The sequence below is a fragment of the Podarcis erhardii genome (assembly GCF_964252035.2).
Source record: "Podarcis erhardii genome assembly, chromosome: 5".
Lineage (NCBI taxonomy): Eukaryota > Metazoa > Chordata > Lepidosauria > Squamata > Lacertidae > Podarcis > Podarcis erhardii.
This window is the reverse complement of record NC_138509.1, coordinates 96,905,082-96,925,013: the sequence shown is the minus strand read 5'-3', so window position 1 is coordinate 96,925,013 and position 19,932 is coordinate 96,905,082. Positions and strand designations below refer to the sequence as shown.

The 19,932-nt window shown below is 46.8% G+C and overlaps 1 protein-coding gene across 2 annotated transcripts in view; it reads left to right on the top strand.

Annotated features, from left to right (window-relative positions):
• The window catches only part of DIS3L2 (DIS3 like 3'-5' exoribonuclease 2), a 200,211-nt gene that overhangs the window by 21,464 nt on the left and 158,815 nt on the right, over positions 1-19,932 (top strand). For both annotated transcript variants that reach the window (XM_081862181.1, XM_081862182.1), the window contains exons 3-5: positions 2,548-2,706; positions 4,691-4,830; positions 11,972-12,025. In XM_081862181.1, coding sequence (XP_081718307.1) covers positions 2,548-2,706; positions 4,691-4,830; positions 11,972-12,025 — 353 coding nt within the window. The remainder of the gene's footprint in view (positions 1-2,547; positions 2,707-4,690; positions 4,831-11,971; positions 12,026-19,932) is intronic.

Sequence of the window (19,932 nt, the reverse complement as noted above, 5' to 3'; positions counted from 1 at the left end):
ACTCGCTAGACGAAAGAGTTTTCCGTTTTGGAGGTGCTTTGCAAAACGAATTTCCTATGGGCTTGCTTTGCAAGACGAAAATGTCTTGCGAGTTCCTGCGGGGGTTCCCCCCCTTCCCCCCTTTTTCTAAGCCGCTAAGCCGCTAATGGGCTTGCTTCGCAAGATGAAAAAACCGCTAGACGAAGAGACTTGCGGAACGGATTCTTTTCGTCTTGCGAGGCACCACTATACTTTGTTTTATCAGTTCTTTGGCTTTGCTCCTGTTTCCTCCCATGTTGCTGTTAGCAAATGTGGAAGTTTTTCTTTTTTAAAAAACCATATAAAAATCCTCCCTCTCTCTCTCTCTCTCTCTCTGTGTGTGTGTGTGTGTGTGTGTGTGTGTGTGTGCATATGCTCACTTTGCTTATAATTAGATTATGATCTAACACTGAGAACAATGAGACACTACTTGAAGGCAAGTGGAAGAAACTGAAAGGGCCTGACACCTAGTCATGGACTAGCCTCAGAAGCTTGCAGATGGAAGCGTTTTAGTGGGGAAAGTTACCGAACAATGGGAGACTTTGTCCATTCTCTCCCCCCACCCCCCATTTCAAACACTTCTGCGCCAAATTGTGTTTAAAAATCAAAAGGAACAATTTAGTGCTGTGAGCCGCCGGTCGGAATCCATTGCTCTGCTTGGTTGGGAGTCACCTGGGAACCGTACAAGCCTTTAACGATGCCCTCGCCTGGTTCCTCTCGCCCTGGGAGATCTGGGTTAAAGACATAAATAACTGCAATGTAAACAAAGCTGAGAGTTCATCCGCAGGCGAAAACGCCCAGCGCTTGAGTTGCAAGATTGTATATGGGCAGAGAACCTCTCTCTTTTCTCTGACTTCAGTTGGCTTGCTGTCTCTCAAGACTGAAGCTGTGTGCTGGGTGAAAGGTTTTCTAGGAACCCGAGACTGGCCTTCTGTCCTTTGGGTTGCCTTCCTTTCTCAAGGTGCAGTGCAATAGAGGAGCTGTCTCTCTGGCGCAGAGCGTGTGCCTTGCATGCCAAACACCCCAGGCTGAACCCGTGGCATCCCTGCTTAACAGGACTGGCACAGCAGGGCCAGGGCAAAGAGGTTCAGCCACCCCTCCTGTGAGCGCCCACAGGCACACAGATTCCGCATGTGTACTCCTTTCCTCCTTTGCAAGAGAGATTTTCCCCCATCATTTTTGACACACATGGAAGTGGGTGAGTGGGTGGGTTGGCACTGCTGTGCTGCAGGAGGAAGTTTTATCTGCTTCAGGCGGCACTGGTGGTGGGGAATGTATGAAGACAGGAATCGACGTCTCAATAGTACAGCAATGTGTTAAAGTGCTGACTCTGGTGGTGGTGCTTGGTGTGTGACATCTGTGCAAAATAGATGAATAGTAAAGGAGCCAGGTTTTGCTGTGAAATTTGATGATTGCCCCCCCCCCCCCGCAAGTGCAAAGGAATGCTCTGTCCCATGAGACTAGGGCCCTTCAGGATTTAACCTCCTTCCGTCGGGCCTGTAAGACAGAGCTATTCCACCTGGCATTTAATTTGAATTCAGCCTGATCTTTTATTTCCCTTCCCTTCCCTTCTCTTCCCTCCCTCTCCCCTTTTATGAAGATCACCCACTCTGAGACCCCATAGCTAATTCTCCCCTGGGCTCCTCGCTGGCCCAAGTAGGACCAATTCAGCCAGCTAGCCCTGGAGATTATCTAATTAATTTTTGATTTTTATTGTTATTCATGTTTTTATACCGTATTTTATGCCGCTTTTATAATTAAGTGTTTTAAATTTGTTGTTAGCCGCCCTGAGCCCGGTTTTTGAACTGGGAAGGGAGGGGTATAAATAAATAAATAAATAAATATTATTATTATTATTATTAAAGGTGCAAAACTCAGCTTAAGTTCATAGATTGTAGAGTTGGAAGGAGCCCTGAGGATCTTCCAGTCCAACCCCCTGCAATGCAGGAATATGCAGCTGTCCCATACGGGGACCGAACCTGCAACTTTGGCGTTATCAGCACCACACTCTAAATGACTGAGCAGTCCGCTTGGATAATCAGGCCAAAGATCCATTTAGCCCAGCATCCTGTTCTCGCAGTGGCCAAACAGAGGCCTCAAGGGAAAGCCCACAAGCAGGATCCGAGCACAAGAGCCCTTTCCCACCGGCAATTCCCAGGAACTAGTATTTTGGGTCATATTGCTTCCAAAAGGGCAGGGACAACACGACCATTGTGGTTAGTCGCCATTGATAGCCTTATCCTCCATAAAATTGTCTCATTCTTTTTCAAAGCCATTTCAAGTCGGTGGCCATCATTAGTTTTCTTGGGAGCATTGTAAAACCAATACAGTTATCTGTTTTAATTATCAGGTTTTTTTTATCCACTTAATATTCTATTCTCTGACTGCTGGTCTATGACTGTAATAAACTGATTGATTGATTGATACAGTGAGAGGCTCTAATGAGGAGGGGCAGGATTATAGCCAGCGAGAGGCCTTGCTCTGAGACTCTTTTGCCTATATACCACCCTTGTGCTTTGATTCTTCTAGGTGCACACAAGCAAGGCTTGGCGAGGACCAGAAACCACTCTGAATCGGCCAGAGCCCCCCCAAATGTGGAGAGGAGGCGGCAGCTCTCTGAATCACATACAGACACCATGAGCAACAATGACTGCAGAATGGGCCAGCGGCAGCTGGGGACCCCCAGAGGTATGAATGGGGAGGTTCCGCAGTTGAAAAGCGAAGCTTGCTTTCTTCCTGCATGCTCTCGATGCCCATAAAAGATGAGCTGCATGGAAGTCTGCTCAGAAATGGGAATCGCCTTGGATGATCAGCTGTGTGCTCTTTCCAACCCTGATGTTGTGATTCTGAATTCTAATTCAGGTGTCTCAGATCAGCTTTACAAGTCACTGTGCATCTGTAGGAATCCAGAACCAGACCTCATGAAAACCTCAGGTCCTTTATTCTCTTCAGGCAGCCAACAAATTTTTGGTGCTCAAGGTTGTAGAGGAAGCAGAACACCTGTCCTGCAGAGCCCCTTCTCTTCTCCTCTTCCCTTTTGATTTCCATGTCTCCCCATACTTCCTTTCCCTCTTGCTAAAATGTCCAGGTTACCGACTGTTGCAAAGTACGGTAAACCTGCGGTTTGGTTTTTTTTAATCATTTGGCGCAATTATGGAATAGAGACAAACAGCAAGGAGTAAATATCAAGGAGTTACCATCGTTTGATCAAACACGGTCATTATATCTCAGCTTAATCAGCCCTGATATGAACAAACTCCTTTCTGTGCACTCAGCCCTGCTGCTCAAAGGCCCATCAAGTCCAGCATCCTCTTTCCTAGAGTGGCCTTGGAGGTTCTGCCTTGGATTTTGGAGTAAACATATTGATGTCATGACCAGCAGCCATTGATAACCTTGATCCTCCATGAAGTTGTTTGATCTCTTCAGAAAACCGCCTAAGGTGGTGGTTGTTGTCCCAACTTGTGGTAAAGAATACCATAGTTTTAACCGGTGGTCCCCCCCCCAAAAAAAATGTTTAGGGGTACTCTCATTTTGACTCAAGAAAACCACCATTTTATAGTTCAGATCGGGAAAAATAAATATAGTAAATGACAAAAGTACAAAGAACGTACATTACCGCATATTACACAGCTGACAGTGAGGCATGAGGTTGTATGCACTAACATCTTCCCTCCTACATTCAGCTGTTACTTCACATATTAAACGCTCGCTTCCATCTGAGACTCAGGAAACACTGTGACAGGAAATGGGGCCGCCATTGGGGGTAGCAACGGAACTGACGGTTCACCGTGCTAGAAAAGAAACTAATTTTTTTATTTTTTTTAGTTTCTTCTCCCGTTAGATTCATAAAATGTTTAGGGGTATGTGTCCCCCTGCGTCCCCCCCCCCGAAAAAAAGCACTGGTTTTAACTATGCCTTAAATGTGGAGAAGTATTCCCATTTGTCTGTCCCTGACCTTCTGCTGGATGTTTTACCGTATGACCCAGTATTCTAATATCACAAAAGAGGAAATATAACTTTTTTTCTGGTCAGTTTCTCCGCAGCATCAATAACTTTCTGTCATGCCCCCGCTTACGCATTACCCTCCCGCCAAATACCACAACCTTTACTTATAGGGGAGATGCTCCAACCACTTGGTCATTTGGGTTGGCCTTTTTGAACCTTCCTCAGTGCTACAGTGTCCTTTTTGAGTCAAGGCAACCCAAACTGGACACAGTGCAGAAGCACCCGAGGTTCTTAAAAGAGCATTTATGATACTGGCCGTTTTATTTTCAACCACTTTCCTAGTGATCTTGAGCATGGAATTTAGCTTCTTCACAATAGCCATGCACCAGGCCAGCATCCTCTTTGAGTTTTCCATGACAACTCCGAGATCCACCCTTTGGGTGAACTAGGGAACTAGCCAGGATGCCTTCTGTTGACAACCATTTCCAGTTTTCTTTGAACAGGTAAACTGTTAATTGAAGGCTTCCCAGTTTGTTTGGTGGCTGGTGCAAAGGGTGGGCGGCAAGTGTGAAGAAAAGGCTCCCTTAAATGATCATTCTGGGTTGCTGGAAAATTAAGCTTCCTTAGCCATGGTTTTTGCATGTCTGAACTGAGGCATTGGTCTCTGTAAAAACAAACAGCTTTGTTATATATGGTGAGGCAGTGATTCTGCCTTTTTTCCCCCTAGGCGGTCCCTACACCACCTGCTTGGCCCCTGGCGACAGAAAGAATCGGAGCAAGCCAACTCGGGGGAGGAAGAAAGTATTTGAAGCCTACATGTCAAGGGAGGATGTCTCAGCAGGACTGAAAAGGAAAACATTTATCCAGGTACTTGGAACTTGGAACGACTGCAGAAGCAGCAAGCTGTTGTTGCTGTGGATTTGCTTTTGGGGATGCTACGATGGAGGCAGTCCTTCTGTGTCTCCCCCCCCCCCCGTGCTTGTTTACCTGTGTAGCTCTCAGGTAGGACTGCAGGCATCATAGAATCATAGAATCATAGAGTTGGAAGAGACCACAAGGGCCATCAAGTCCAACCCCCTGCCAAGCAGGAATCACCATCAGAGCACTCCTGACATATGGTTGTCAAGCCTCTGCTTAAAGACCTCCAAAGAAGGAGACTCCACCACACTCCTTGGAAGCAAATTCCACTGTCGAACAGCTCTTACTGTCAGGAAGTTCTTCCTAATGTTTAGGTGGAATCTTCTTTCTTTCTTCAATGGGCTGAATTGGTAGATGGGCATGTTAATCAGCGGAACAGATTGGAGAGTAGCTTTTCGGTATTTAAAACTATTTCAGGCAGAAGAGGGGAAACCTTTTCCTTCTCTTCCTCTCTGCCTCTTCACTGAGGACAGGGAACAAAATGGTTTTATAGTGTAGGAAGGTGCGATGCTCTTGCCTAACCTTGAACATAAATCTCCCAAGTTAGTGGGCTTCAAACGTTAGGCCCTCCTCGAGTCCCTACTGCTTCACCCCTTTCCCAGACTCCACATAACTTCTTAAGCCATTTTGAAGGCTAGGAACCAGTGCTGTGTGCTCCCCTTTCTTCTGTCTAAGCAGGAAGCCGGGTATAAAAGATGAGAGGCTGAGATGGGGTTAATCAGAGCAGAAGTGGTGGTGAATTCATGCAGGGTTGATATTGATGGTGGAATAAATTAGCCTTCCAGCTCCTCTAAGTTTACCGTTCCTGGTCTAGCTAGTAAGAGCAGATCAGCAGCAGAATACAGAGCTATTGAGGAGGCTTGGGATCTCCTTCCTCTGAGATTTTCCCAAAGAGGCATCTGTCAGAGGATGTTTGAGGCGTAGATTATCCACTCTCAGGGGGTTGGCTTAAATGACCTAGTGGATCCTGTCCAGCTCTGTGGTCATGGTCATGGTTTTTGAAGGAGAAAGTCAGGATATTGTGACTGAGGCCCTACAGTCTTGAGAGTACTGACACCCTTTGGCAGGTGTGGAGGTAACCTGTTCTGAAGAGTCAAAAGAGCATTAGTTCAGTGCATTTCCCCCTCTTGAATGCCTGCCTCTTCCTGCACAATTGGGGGAGGAAAACGCAAAAATCTCCACCGATAAATATAGCAGCTATTGTTTGTGAGTGATTGCAAAGTAATGTGGGTTAAGGATGACATCATGAGATTCTGCAGCCAGAGCCTCGGCCCCTGACACACATGTGAGAACAGTTGTTCTTTGCAGATGGGGAGAGCGGTTGGTTCCAGATATGATATCACAGCGTGAAATGCACAACATTGTAAATAGGATTTTCATAGGCACAGATAATAAGGCCCATCTGCTTTCGAGGAGGAACGTGGGGAGTTCCTTCCTTTTTCCAGAAGAAAAGCACCGGAGGAAAAAGTGAGGTGCATATGCGTGTGTTGCGAGGCTGACTGTCTTTGCTTCGGTTTGTTGACATTTGGGTGGTGACACAGGTGGTGGGCCATGTTAGGTATGCGCCTTGCCACGTATGCAATGCCTGCTATTGCTGTGCAGATGGGCTGCAGTCATACGGCTGCAGTGGCATAGCTTGGGTTGCCAGTGCCCGGGGCCGCATGGAGGGGGTGGAAGGGAAACGGGACGGAGTACGCATGCGCATTCCACTGCCTAAGGATGTCTGCGTCACCTGGGAGATCGCAGCCACAGAGAAAATAAAATAAGAGTTGCTCTGTTGTCTGGAGAGGTTGCTTCCTGGTTCATAAGGAGAAGCCGTTTTCAACTGAGCCCAGTGATGGAAGCGAGTAGCTGTATTGAGGCAGCACCAATAATTGAAATTTTGTGCCTCCAACAATTTTGCAACTGTCCTGTTGGCCCCCCTACGACTCCACTGTACGGCAGTCTTGGAATTGTTGGCCTTTGGTGATGGGGGTTTACACAAGGTATGCTCCCTGCAAGCTTCTTACATATCAAGAACTAGAATTGAATGATGGGTTGAAAGAAGAGTTCCTTTCAGATGTTCTCTCTCTGTCCAAGGATGCTGGTTATCTCTGGTGGGTAGTTCGCTCGGAACCTCTCTAGCGCCAGCCTCTGCCAGATCTGGTCCCTGCACAGTTAAAGTGTGCAAAGGGGGCCTGTAGCCAGCAAGAACAGGCCTCTGAGCAGCCTGATTCAGAAGTGCCTGGGAGTCACACGTAATCTCTCCTGGACTGTTGGTGTCAGGAGGCTTCTTTGGTTGAGAACGTGAGCAGAGCCATCTTGGATCAGGCCCATCGTCCAGCATGCTGTTCTCAGCTTGGTCAACAAGGTGCCTCAGGGAAGCCTGCAAGCAGGACCCGAGAGCAACAAAAACTCTCCCCATTTGTGACCCCCACCTCCTGGTATTCAGAGGCCATTCTGGTGGGGTGGCCACAGGCTGACTGCTCACCTTACACTACTCCCTTGGAGCAGGGGCTCAAGTCCATTCATTGGAATGAAACAGAATGGCACATATGCATTCTTATGCTACTGCTGCTAGTTCCAGCAGGAATTTCCAATGCTTTGTGCTCTTAGCATTAAAATCTCTCTCTCTCTCTCTCTCTCTCTCTCTCTCTCTCTCTCTCTCTGTGTGTGTGTGTGTGTGCGCACGCTTACTGTTGCAGCACAGTTCCTTGCATACATGACTCAAAGCTCCCGCTCTCTTTTCCACATGTGAGTAAAGAACGTTAATGTCCAAAAGGGTCTAGTGCCAGGCTACAGCGCAATATCTTTGTTCCTCAAATGGTTTGGAATGTGCCTGCTAAGTGACTTTTAGCAAAACAAAGCATCTTTTCTATAGAAGTATAGTCTGGAGGATGAGTAATGTGTCCTTTTTCAAGCGGTGGGTCCCTTGTGTGAATGAAAAAAATCTCAGAACTGGCTGCTCCCCCCCCCCATAAATCAGCATATTTTTCATGTATGGTCACCCACATTCCAAGCCCTACCAAAATGCCACCCTCCCCTAACCCATTACAGTGAATTTATATGGGGGGGGGAAAACGTTTTTGTTCCATGATTGTTATCAATTGCAAATGGAATAATTATGAACTTCCACTTTAAAGCCTACTTAAATGCCTCTGATTAAAGTTTGGCTGCAATTTCAAATGCTGACACGAATGCTTTATGTAAACTTAGATGCAGTTTTTAACTGAGGGCACTTGATATGTTTTCCAGAATGCTTTATGAGTTTACTTCTAAAAAGTACCCATAATAAAATAAGGTTCCTCAAGTAAAGCAATGAGTATGATTGAATCCAGGGAAGATGAGAGATTAGGTGCTATTCTGCTAATGTTAGCACAAGGATTTCTGGTTGTTCAGTGGGACACCCCCTGACATGCGCCCCATACCCTCCCCAGGTTTTCTCCAGAGGGTTGGGATTCCACTCGTTTTATTTCATTATAGATTCATATAAATCATAACTTGAAATGCTCGCTTCACTTTCAACTCCTTGATTTTAGCTTGAATGCAAGAAAAGTCCTATAGTTTTGCAGATATAGTGGTACCTCGCATTACATACGCTTCAGGTTACAGACTCCGCTAATCCAGAAATAGTGCTTCAGGTTAAGAACTTTGCTTCAGGATAAGAACAGAAATCGTGCTCCAGCGGCGCGGCAGCAGCAGGAGGCCCCATTAGCTAAAGTGGTGCTTCAGGTTAAGAACAGACCTCCAGAATGAATTAAGTACTTAATCTGAGGTACCACTGTACATACCAAATAGTTTTGTAGTTTAGTGGATGCATACCAACCTAAGATACTTGCAGTAGCTACCATCTCTAGACAAGAAAGATGGGCATTTATTTATTAAAATAAAAGCATTTGAACTGCTGAGACAAAATCCTTACTCAGCCATGAAGATCATCCTGGATAGTTCAGTTTAAATAATAGAATCGTAGGGTTGGAAGGGACTCCCCAAGTCTAATCCAATCTCCCTGCAATGCGGGAATCTAACGCTAAAGCACCGATGACAGGTGGCCGTCCAACCTCTGCTTAGAAACCTCCAAGGAAGGAGGGTCCATAACTTCCCGAGAGAGACAGTTCCACTGTCAAGCAGCTCTTGCTGTCAGATAGTTTTTTTTCTGTATGTTGAGTCGGAATCTTCTTCCTTGTAACTGGAAGCCATTGGTTTGAGTCCTACCCTCCGGAGCAGGAGAAAAACAAGCTTGTTTCCTGGTTGTTAGAGCATGGTGCCGACAACAGCGGGGTTGCAAGTTTGATCCCCGTATAGGACAGCTGCATATTTCTGCACCGCAGGGGATCGGACTAGATCAGCCCCCCCCCCCAACTCAGCCCTCCAGCTGTTTTGGGACTACAAATCCCATCATCCCTAGCTAACAGGACCAGTGGTCAGGGATGATGGGAATTGTAGTCCCAAAACAGTTGGAGGGCCGAATTTGGGGATGCCTGGACTAGATGATCCTCAGGGTCCTTTTCGACTCTGTGATTCTATGATCTATGATTCTGTGATCAGTGGGAAGGCTGAAGCGGGTGCGGGGAGGGTTCCAGGTGCTGGACTACAACTCTGTCCATTCAGCCATCATGGACAGTGGTCAGGAATAATGGGAGTTGTAGTCCATAACATCTGAACATAAGAAATGCCCTCCTGGGTCAGGCCAATGGCCAATGGCCAATGGCCCATCTAGTCCAGCATCCTGCTTCCGCAGTGGCCGGCTAGATGCCCCTGTGGGAAACTGGCAAGGAGGATTCAAGCTCAAGAGCCGTCTCCCTCCCCTTCCAGCAACTTTTGAAACTTCCAGCAGATTGGTGAAGGCAGGTTTAGGGCACTGTTCCCTCAGCAAGAACCAAGACACAGCCCCATGCCTCTCTGAAGTCTAGTTTTGAGGTTGCTTGATTCACGACGGACATGAAAAAGGCACATTCAGTGTTGGCCGTTATTAGAAAAAATGATTCATACAAGCCAGGAGGTTGCTAATGCTCATGACAGCTGGGTATTTTATGTACCTGCTTCTGGCTGTGGATTGTACTTGTTTAAAAAGATTGATGTCTTGATCTCCATGGCAGCTCACAAAAACAATACGACCCAGTAATCCCTGTTCCCCTGGCTGGTGCTCTTCCTTTGCTTCTGCAGCCTCAGGACGGTTGGCGGTCGATGCCGGGCGCATTCTGGCAGAGGAGGTGGAAGCAAGATCTCTGCTGCCCCTCCTCTGGCTAATGGCTGAGGTTGGTGCAGATTCCTGGTGGCCCTTGGTCCTCTAGAATGGGGGTGGGGAGCTAGATCTGGCCACCTGCTGCAGGCCAAGTTTGATAGGTGACCCATCCCTCTGCCCCCCAGTTTGGAATCAAGCCATTACACAAAGGCATGGCTTGGCTGACACAGCCTTGCAGACCAAATGGAGATGCCTGGTGAGCCTAGTTAGGCCTGCAGGTCAGAGTTGCGCAGCGCTAGTGTAGCTGGGGCCAGAGGTCAGAACATCATTTTCCTTACTTCAAGCTCTGAACCTTGGACAGAAATGCCCTTCCTGTGGCCAGGTTTGGCCCTCACTTCAGGCCACCATGAAAGATGCATGGTTAGTGGCAGGGCCCAGTCCTTTGACTTTCTGGGGAGCAAACGATTCACATTTTGGGCAGGGGCTTGACTGGCTTTTTACGGCCTTGATGTGGCTGTAGCGCTGGCTCCTCTGGAGCTCCTCCCGACTCTCTTCCAGTGAAGCCACTTGAGGGCTGCTGATGCTGCCAGGAGCAAGTCTCCATCTCTGCTGGAAGAGCTGGACTTACACCCAGCTCCACTGAAACCATGCTGTTTGCATTCTTTGCTGCCAGAATGTCCGGACCCTGCATGGGGCACCTCTGACCTGCAGGTTGAATCCAGCCACCCATGCCCCTGTAACTGCCCTTGGGGTGTTCCCTATTCCATGTCCCTCTTCCCAGGCCGGGACACTTCCAGGACCTCCACTGTGGCCTCCCCAAATCCTTCCCTCCCGAGCTACAACACGGACACGGACAAACTGGAACGTGTCCAGAGGAGGGCAACCAAAATGGTCAAAGGCCTGGAAACGATGCCTTATGAGGAACAGCTAAGGGAGCTGGGCATGTTTAGCCTGGAGAAGAGGAGGTTAAGGGGTTATATGATAGCCATGTTCAAATATAAAAGGATGTCACATAGAGGAGGGAGAAAGGTTGTTTTCTGCTGCTCCAGAGAAGCGGACACGGAGCAATGGTTCTAAACTACAAGAAAGAAGATTCCACCTAAACATTAGGAAGAACTTCCTGACAGTAAGAGCTGTTCGACAGTGGAATTTGCTGCCAAGGAGTGTGGTGGAGTCTCCTTCTTTGGAGGTCTTTAAGCAGAGGCTTGACAACCATATGTCAGGAGTGCTCTGATGGTGTTTCCTGCTTGGCAGGGGGTTGGACTCGATGGCCCTTGTGGTCTCTTCCAACTCTAGGATTCTATGATTCTAACATGTCCTTGAACTCTGATGGCGCCTTTTGCTTGTCTGGCTGGAGGATAGATAGGAGTGGCTCCATTGAAACACCTGCCTGTTTTGCATGGCTGGAATTCCCCTGCCCATCACCTTTCCCCACTCCTTGCTGGTCTTATTTCTGATGAAAGCCCTTGTTGCTGACATCAGTGTGATTATTATTCAGTCTTTTTCCAGGACTATAACATGGAAGGGAGGGTTAAGGTGGCATCCTAACAGCATCATCACAATAAGCAAAAAGCAGCAAATTGGCTCTGGTAATCTTATTGGTATTGCATTAAAACAGGGGTCAGCAACCTAAGTGGCCTGCGGAAGTTGTTTGACTGGCCCACGAGCCACCCCTGAACCGAGTTGCCCGCTCGCGTGCTGCGCTAAACCGGCGCAACACGGTGCAGGGACTCGCTTCTGCAGTGCCGGAAATTGTGTCTGCGCATGTGCAGACGCCAGAAATCACAGGCGCACACTATCCGGCCCACGGAGGGATCTCCGCGGGAATGATCCGGCCCAGGCAAGATAAACCTTGCTGACCCCTGCATTAAAACAACTCGTTTCTCCCCTGATCTAATTTCTGTTCTTTTGTCTTTTTTTTTAAAGGGACCCCTGAGAATAAACCCCAAGAAATACCACGAGGCCTTCATTCCATCTCCAGTAAGTAATGTGTAACACAGTAATCAGCGAATGTGCAGAAGGTGAACGGCTGGAGCACCAAGGAATTAAGTCCCAAGACGTGCCCAGAGCATGCCAAACCTTTGGGCGCAGTCCATGAAGCATTGCTGCTCCCCTGCCTCTGATCTATGCAAACCTCGCTGAAACGAACACCAGTATAGCAGGAGGGGAGATGGGTGTTCTGGTACATGACGATCCGAACTTTTAGTGCTAGAGGTGATGTTCGTTCTGAGCTTGGCAAAGCCAGCTGAGCCCAGGTTTGAGACCACCGGCTAGCTCTAAACCCAAGGGTTTATGATTACGCTTACAGATGGCTTACAGATTTTCCCCTGACTTTAAGTTAAGCTCCCCTAAACAAATGTGCTTCTCTGCTGCTGGTTTGCAGCATGAGCTAATTTGCGAACTTGATATCAAAGTAATGTGCATGCTGCATTTTAACGTTCTTGCGTCTGAATGCCAAACCACGTGCGGTTTGTGAAGCCTCCTTCAATCATGGACCGTGCATGCCTCCACTTTCTTCTTCTTCTTTTTTTTCGGGGCCATTGGTTAAGAGAAATTAGGGACGCCGGGGTTTCGGCTGTACGGTGCCTTGTGAATGCAGGGGGTGCGCATGTTGCTACACTCGTAGGAGCCAACTTGTTCATCCGGTGAAGCTGAATGTTGAGAATTCAGGACACATAAAAGGAAGCACTTCTTTATGTAGTGCATAACTAATCTATGGAACTCACTGCCACAGGAGGCAGTGAGGGCCACCGAGTTGGATGGCTTTAAAAGAGGATTAGACAAATTTGTGGAGGAGGAGAGGGCCATCAAGGGAATGGAGTTGAGAGATGACCTAACCTGGGGAGAAAACACTAAAGACCTGATGAAGAGAGCACAGCAGAGGTTATATTTTCTGAGAATCCTCCGGAAAAATAATCTTTCAAAGGACCTGTTGATGGCATTTTACTATTGTACTGTTGAGAGTTTATTAACTTATGATCTGTGTGTGTGGTTTGGGAGCTGCACGGTCCGGGAAAAAATAATGCTGTCCAGGTTTGTAAAGACTGCGGAGAGAATAATTGGGTGCACTCTTCCCACCTTGGATCAAATCTATGCTTCCAGGTGCCATAAGAAAGCTGCAGAGATAGCGCAGGATAGTGCACACCCCGGAAATGATCTCTTTCAGCTCCTGCCTTCTGGAAGAAGGTACAGGGTTATAAAGACTAGGACTACTCGCCTGAGAAACAGTTTTTATCCAAATGCGATTTTGGTTTTAAACGCAGTGTAAAGTAGTCTCTGTGGGCGTATATTGTATTTAATTATGGGTTATCAGAATTTTTAGGGGGTTAACCAGGCTGGGATAGCAGGCTTGCTGGTTTTTTAATGTCTGATGTAGATTTTTTTCAATTTCGTTCTGTATGGGACGAAGACAATAAACATTATCGTATCGTATCGTACTAGCCAGGGTGGCTTTGCTCTGCCTCTACAATCAGAGTCAGCAACGCTTCTGAACAGCAGTTTCTGGAAACCCCAGACGGGAGAGACTGCTTTCCTGTTGGAATCCTTCTTGCTGGTTTCCCATAGGTATCTAGTTGGCCTTTGTGAGAACAGGATGCTGGACTGGACAGGCCATTGGCCTCATCCAGCAGGCTCTTCTTATGTTCTCATAAGCCTGCTTTTGTTTTCTTTCTTTCTTTATTAATTTTGTATTACCGCCCACCCCTTCGCCTGCAGTTCACAGCATAAAAATACAAGATAAAAACACAAAATACGCAATAAAAATAGGAACAGAAACCAAACAATAACCCCCGTTCCCCCCTCCCACAAACCTCGGGCTGCTTTGCTTGCTTATAATCCTGTCCTTTCTCAAAGGACTTCAGTGTGGTGTACATCTTTTAGGCCGGCCGACAACAGTCCTGCAAGGTAGGTTTGTCTGAGAGATGGCAACTGTCCCGAGGTTTACAGCAAGCTTTATAGCAGAGTGGGGCTTTGTACCTGGGGGGGCGGGGGATAGCTTAGTCGGTAGAACAAGAGACTCTTAGGATTCAAGCCCCACGTTGGATGTAAAGATTCCTGCTTTTCAGGGGGCTGGGCTAGATGACTCTTGTGGTCCCTTCTAGCTCTATGAAGTCCTGCATTCTAACCTCTCAACCCTATTTCTAAAAGTCATTCATGAGAGGTTGTAAGGCATCAACTTCAGGATAGTGTCAGCCCACGACTGGGATGGTGTGGGGATCGAATGATTAGTTAACGTTAAGGCTGCCCACTTCTAGACGGGCACAACAAGGTTTGCCTCATGGAGGAATAACATGAGCACCCTTAAGTCGTTGCGTGTGAGCTGGGCAACCCATGCAGGTGCTCAGTTTGGCAGAGGCCCACATTGCACCATTCTTCCCCGTTTAAAAATGTGTGTGGAAGAGGGCATCTGAATGGGTTCTTCTTAGCGCTAGTTCACATATTCCTTGTCACTTGCCCAGGGATGCATGAACTAGACGGTAGACGTATCACATTTACTGATGTGCCATTGAATCTAATGCACACCTCTGTTTTCAGAACCTTGAAACAAAAATAAGTGTTTGCTGGCAAATGTAAACGGCCATCAAATCTAATGCACACCTTAATTTTTGCAACATAATTTGGCAAAAAATTGGCATTCGTAAATCCAGTATATTGAAATGCATGCTGTTTTGAATATGCAGTTATGCTGGTGCATAAAAAGGCACTTATTTGCATTTTGAGGGGACTGTATATTCCTTATTCAAACAGACAAAACAGCCGTGTAGATAATTCCTGTTGCTCACTAGCTGTGAGAGTTTTAAGAGCTTATTTATCCAGTTGTATATAGCACAGGTGCATGGATATGTGCAGAGGCCTTGCGATCCTCTGCTTTGCTTTTTACCACAGGGCGGGCAGCATCCCAGTGCTGGCAGGTGTTTCCAAGGGGTCAAAGGCTGTGTCAGCTGGCATCTCGAGAAAAGCCAGCCATTCTCCTTAAGACCCAATCCTATTTAGTCATCAACAGTCCAGTGGGCAAATGTTAAATTGGCACCAGGTTAAAACGAGGCCCAAGGTCTGCAAAGAATGAAATAATGTTTTTCAAAACTGAAATTTAATTGATGCTGACACAAAACCCCACACATATGCTAGGTAGAATAGAAGCATTGCCCCCCGACCCCACCCCACCCACCATTCCCCCCTCCACCTCTTTCCCCCTTTTCTTCCTAATGTAACACTAATGTCTCACAGCAAATGAAACTGATCTGTAGAAAACGCAGCTTGAATAAAAGAGACATTGCACATACTTTTCGTAAACTAATAAATCTTTAATAAAAATATATTAAAAACAAAACTGAAATTTGAGTTTCCTTGAAGCAGCTCCCGCTGTGTTTCGGTGTGCATAGGATTGTAGCCTTAGGCTTCGCTGAGGAGGAATCCATTCCCGAAATCCTATGCACTCTTGGGGGCGTATGGGGACCGTGTGATTTAACCTCTTAGGCTCCGTTCTTTTGTGCAAACAACCTGTTTATGATAAACGACAGAATGAAGAGACATTTCTAGTCTCCCTGGCTGGGGTGGCCTTTCTGGCAGTGCAGCTGGCAGATGAGGAGCTCACTTTTTATTTCTTCCCTTACAGACAAAGAGCTAAACGATGGGCTTTTTTTTTTTGAAGAAACTGCCATCCGTCACCTCCTGGCATGGCTAACTTTGCCAGGGGAGGGGTTGCTGCAGCACGCGGGTGATGACTGAAATAAGAGGGCCCTTCTCCCGAATGATGATGTAAAGCATTTTTTAAGGACGTGGTGGGATTACTTGGGGAGTTGAGGTGAGAGGGGGATGGGAAAGAGAAAATCTGGACTCGTCAGAGGAACAGCTTCCAGGCGGAATTACGCTAGTCCAAGAAGCTTTGCAATTTTTCTGCATCTTGTCATGGGAGGCAGCCTTTGCACAGCTGTTGAGCTGCTGCTACGGAGGGTTGCTTGTCTTGCTGTGGAATTGCCTCCGTTTCACATCAGGGCAGCGGCCTTCTGCCTCTTCAGCTAAGAATCCCAGCCTTGGATTCCTAGGCAATCATTTACTCCTTTGTAATAAATGCACAGTTCTTGCAGGTGTGGTGGTGGTGCAAGAGCTCTTCCCCCGGCACACTTGCTGCAAAGGAGACAGCCTTTCCCCCAGCGATATCTTGATGAGAAAAGGCACAGTTCATCTTTCTTTTCCTTTTCCTTTTTTTTTAGGTGAACCTGTATTTTATTCTGACAGCCAGCACAGTAACCCATAAGATAGATCCTTACCCCTAAGTTAGCCTTGCAAATTGCCCTATAACTCTGCTTATGTCTTCTCTCATATATATATATATAGAGAGAGAGAAACAAATTCAAAATAATAAAGAGAAAAAACTTTTACCATATCCATATATGAGATTCTCTGAATCTCGCGACTTCCCCCTGTCCCCTGCATGGGTCCTTAAAATAATTTTTCTAAAACTACATATCATCATGTTCTCCACAGTTTTCATCTCTCTGAATTATCTATATTTTTTGTTTCTTTACAAGTTATTTTTAAAGTCCAGCTAACGTTTTTATTTGTTTACAGTGGTCTCCTAAGTAAATTCTAAATTTTCCCCATTCTTTTTAAAAAGTCATTATCTCTTGATTCCTGAGTCTCCCAGTTAGTTTTGCCATTTCTGCATAGTCCAGCAGTTTGGCTTGCCATTCTTCCTTGGTTGGAACTGTTGATTCTTTTCATCTTTGGGCTAGTAATATCCTTGCAGCTGTTGTTGCATACATAAGCAGTCTTTTCTGGTCTTTTGGGATATCAGAGCCTGTAATTCCTAATAGAAATGCTTCTGGTTTTTAAACAAATGTTATTTAAACATTTTTTTCAATTCATTGTATATCAGTTCTCAAAAGGACTTTGTTATCTTGCATGACAACTACATATGATAAAAGGTACCCTCCTTTTCTTTATACTTTCAGCAAATATTAGAACTTGTTCTATACATTTTGAATAACTTTGTTGTTGTTGTTTAGTTGTGTCCGCCTCTTCGTGACCCCCTGGACCAGAGCACGCCAGGCACTCCTGTCTTCCACTGCCTCCCGCACTTTGGTGAAACTCATGTTCGTAGCTTCGAGAAGACTGTCCAACCATCTCGTCCTCTGTCGTTCCCTTCTCCTTTTGCCCTCCATCTTTCCCAACGTCAGGGTCTTTTCCAGGGAATCTTCTCATGAGGTGGCCAAAGTCTTGGAGCCTCAGCTTCAGGATCTGTCCTTCCAGTGAGCACTCAGGGCTGACTTCCTTCAGAATGGATAGGTTTGATCTTCTTGCAGTCCATGGGACTCTCAGGAGTCTCCTCCAGCACCATAATTCAAAAGCATCAATTCTTCGGTGATCAGCCTTCTTTATGGTCAGATACCACCAGTACATCATTTTCATATAATTTTCTTTCAGTGTACAACATGCTGTGAATTTCAAATCTGTTCTCCATAGCCTCTCCCCACACTCCGTTTCCCCCCACCCCACAGTGGGGGGGACCTGCCACCCTGGGAGGTGGCATCCCACTCTTGCATCCCTGAGAGCCACATCTACCCTCTCAGCTTCTTCAGGTCAGCCACCTTGGCCTCAAGGAGATGAAGCTGTTCTCTGAGGGCCAGGAGCTCATTGCACCAAGCAAACACCCACAACTTGTATCCAGCAGGCAGATTGTCAGACATGTGACGTTCTGTACCTTAAGCTGTTAGCTTTCTACCTGCATGTCTTCTGCTGCTGTCCATTGACTTCCTCCTTACCTTGATGCCTTGCCACTCTTCACATGCTGGTGTCTTTTTCACAGTGCAATTTCTTTCCTTTTTCTAAATCAAGCCCCTGAGTCTACGTGGCTTGAACCAATTTTAAGGAAAGAGGATTTTTATTGCCAGCAAGGGAAAGTGGTGCTTCTGTTGGCTGGCAGCAATAATTAGCAGATAATTAAGGCAGCAGCCGAACTTGCCTTAGAAAAACAAGAGACTCCATACTGCTAGAATCTAATAGTGCTTTGCTCATGGATAAACTCCTGTTTTTGGTCATTTGAGTGGTGGCATCTTACTGTGGTTCAAAAGACTGATGGAATTGCTTCTCATTTCAGAATCTGGAAGGCTTCTGAGTGTCATTATTTGAATCTTCTTGCTTTTATTGTTGTGGAACATCAGTAACTTGTGTACTGCGCCTCTCCATATGTGTAATGCCACCACTCTCCCTCTTTAAATCCCTCAAAAACCCACCTCTTTGTTGAAGCCTTTGGCGTAACTTTCCCGTCCTCGTTCTCCTCCCTGGGGTCTGCCTGCCTTCCATGCTGCTTCTGCCCACCCATCAGACAGACGGAGGGGCCTTGGTGGGCTGGAGAGCTTCATGCTACTCTCAGAGGACACGCATGCAGAGGGGCATTGTCCAGGGGTGGCCCATTGGACCTGAGCCTTGATTGGGCTCTGCATCTCTTGCCCCTCCCTCCTTTGAAAAGCCATTAAAACAAAGCAAAACACAGAGCTTTCCTTTCAGGGTGGCTGGGTGGATAGTGCAGGCTGTTGAGACCACAGCCTTTGGCCTCCTTAATTTCCCCAGAGGTATATTTGTGTCCTCGTGCATCTGTGCCCCATGCCTTTAACTTCCTTAGCAATGCCCCTGCATGTAAAAGCCATCCGACGTCAGGCCATTGCGGCTCCAGACTTTCACTGCCAGGGTGAGGAGACGGTGAACGTGCAATTCGGGGGGGGGGGGGGGTAGGGAGATGAATGGAAAAGAGTGCTGAGGGGAGAGAGGGGGGCGGCTGAGGAATTGCGATGCACTTCCCAGCCCATGGCAGCAGTGAAGGTGCTTGGAGGACAGGCAATTTGTAATTGGCCGTGGATTTTCTAAGGGTTTTGGAACCGCAGGCTTATAATAAGTCAGATCAGTGAGAGCTTCACTTGTGAATCAGGCCAATGAATCCCATTGTTTCTCAAAGCCTTCATTATGCGCATCAGGATAAAAAGGGAGAACCAACTTGATTAAAGCATCCTTGTAAACATCCCCCCCCCCCTCCCCGAGAGTATCCAAATCACTATATGCTCTTCTGGAAACAGATGGAAGATTTCTTTGCTTCTGAGTGGTTTAATGTGTTGTCACCCACTCCCGACATTGCACACTGAAATGTGCAGAACTCTGTGAAGCGGAAGCAATTTCAGACAGGGATCCAGATGTGCTAATGGGCTGGATTCCCCCTCCCCCCAAAAAAACCAAGTAAGAATTAAACTTCTTGGCCTGGGTGGGTGTTTCACTGCGGAGAGTCTACATGGGGCAAAACTGCTTTTGATCCTGTGATGATGATGATGATGATGATGATGATAATATAAAATACCCCGCCCATCTGGCTCTTCAGCATGCAGCTTTTAGAGTCAATTCTCCTAATGAAGGTGTTGATTCTTCTTCCAGGTGCATGTGACAGGCAGCTAGGAAAACATACATGAGCCATATGGCATATATAAATGATAGGGGTCCTTGCGCAAAGTGCTCTGAGTGAGGTAACTGGTGGTCTCATTCTGCCCCATGGAGGCTTACTACGTAGCCCCCAGCACAGATCCATATACCAAAGATCTCCTTCCTTTATAATGGAGGTGTCATAGCTGGCGATGCTTTGGTAGTTCGTACCCTAAAGTTTGTGTTACTCTGACAGATGCCATATATTGGCTTCTCCTTTGCAGGTGTGATTCTGATATTGCTCCCATGCTTTTGAAATTGCTCCCAACACCTCACTTTCTTTGCCTCCTCAAATGACTGCTGCGGTTTAGGCTTGGTTCTCTTATGTCCCCACCCCACTTTTGGTATGGCCGAAATGGAGATTTAACAGAGGAGACCGCTGCCGAAAAGATCCCCTGTGGCTCCGTGAAATGAATGAGGGC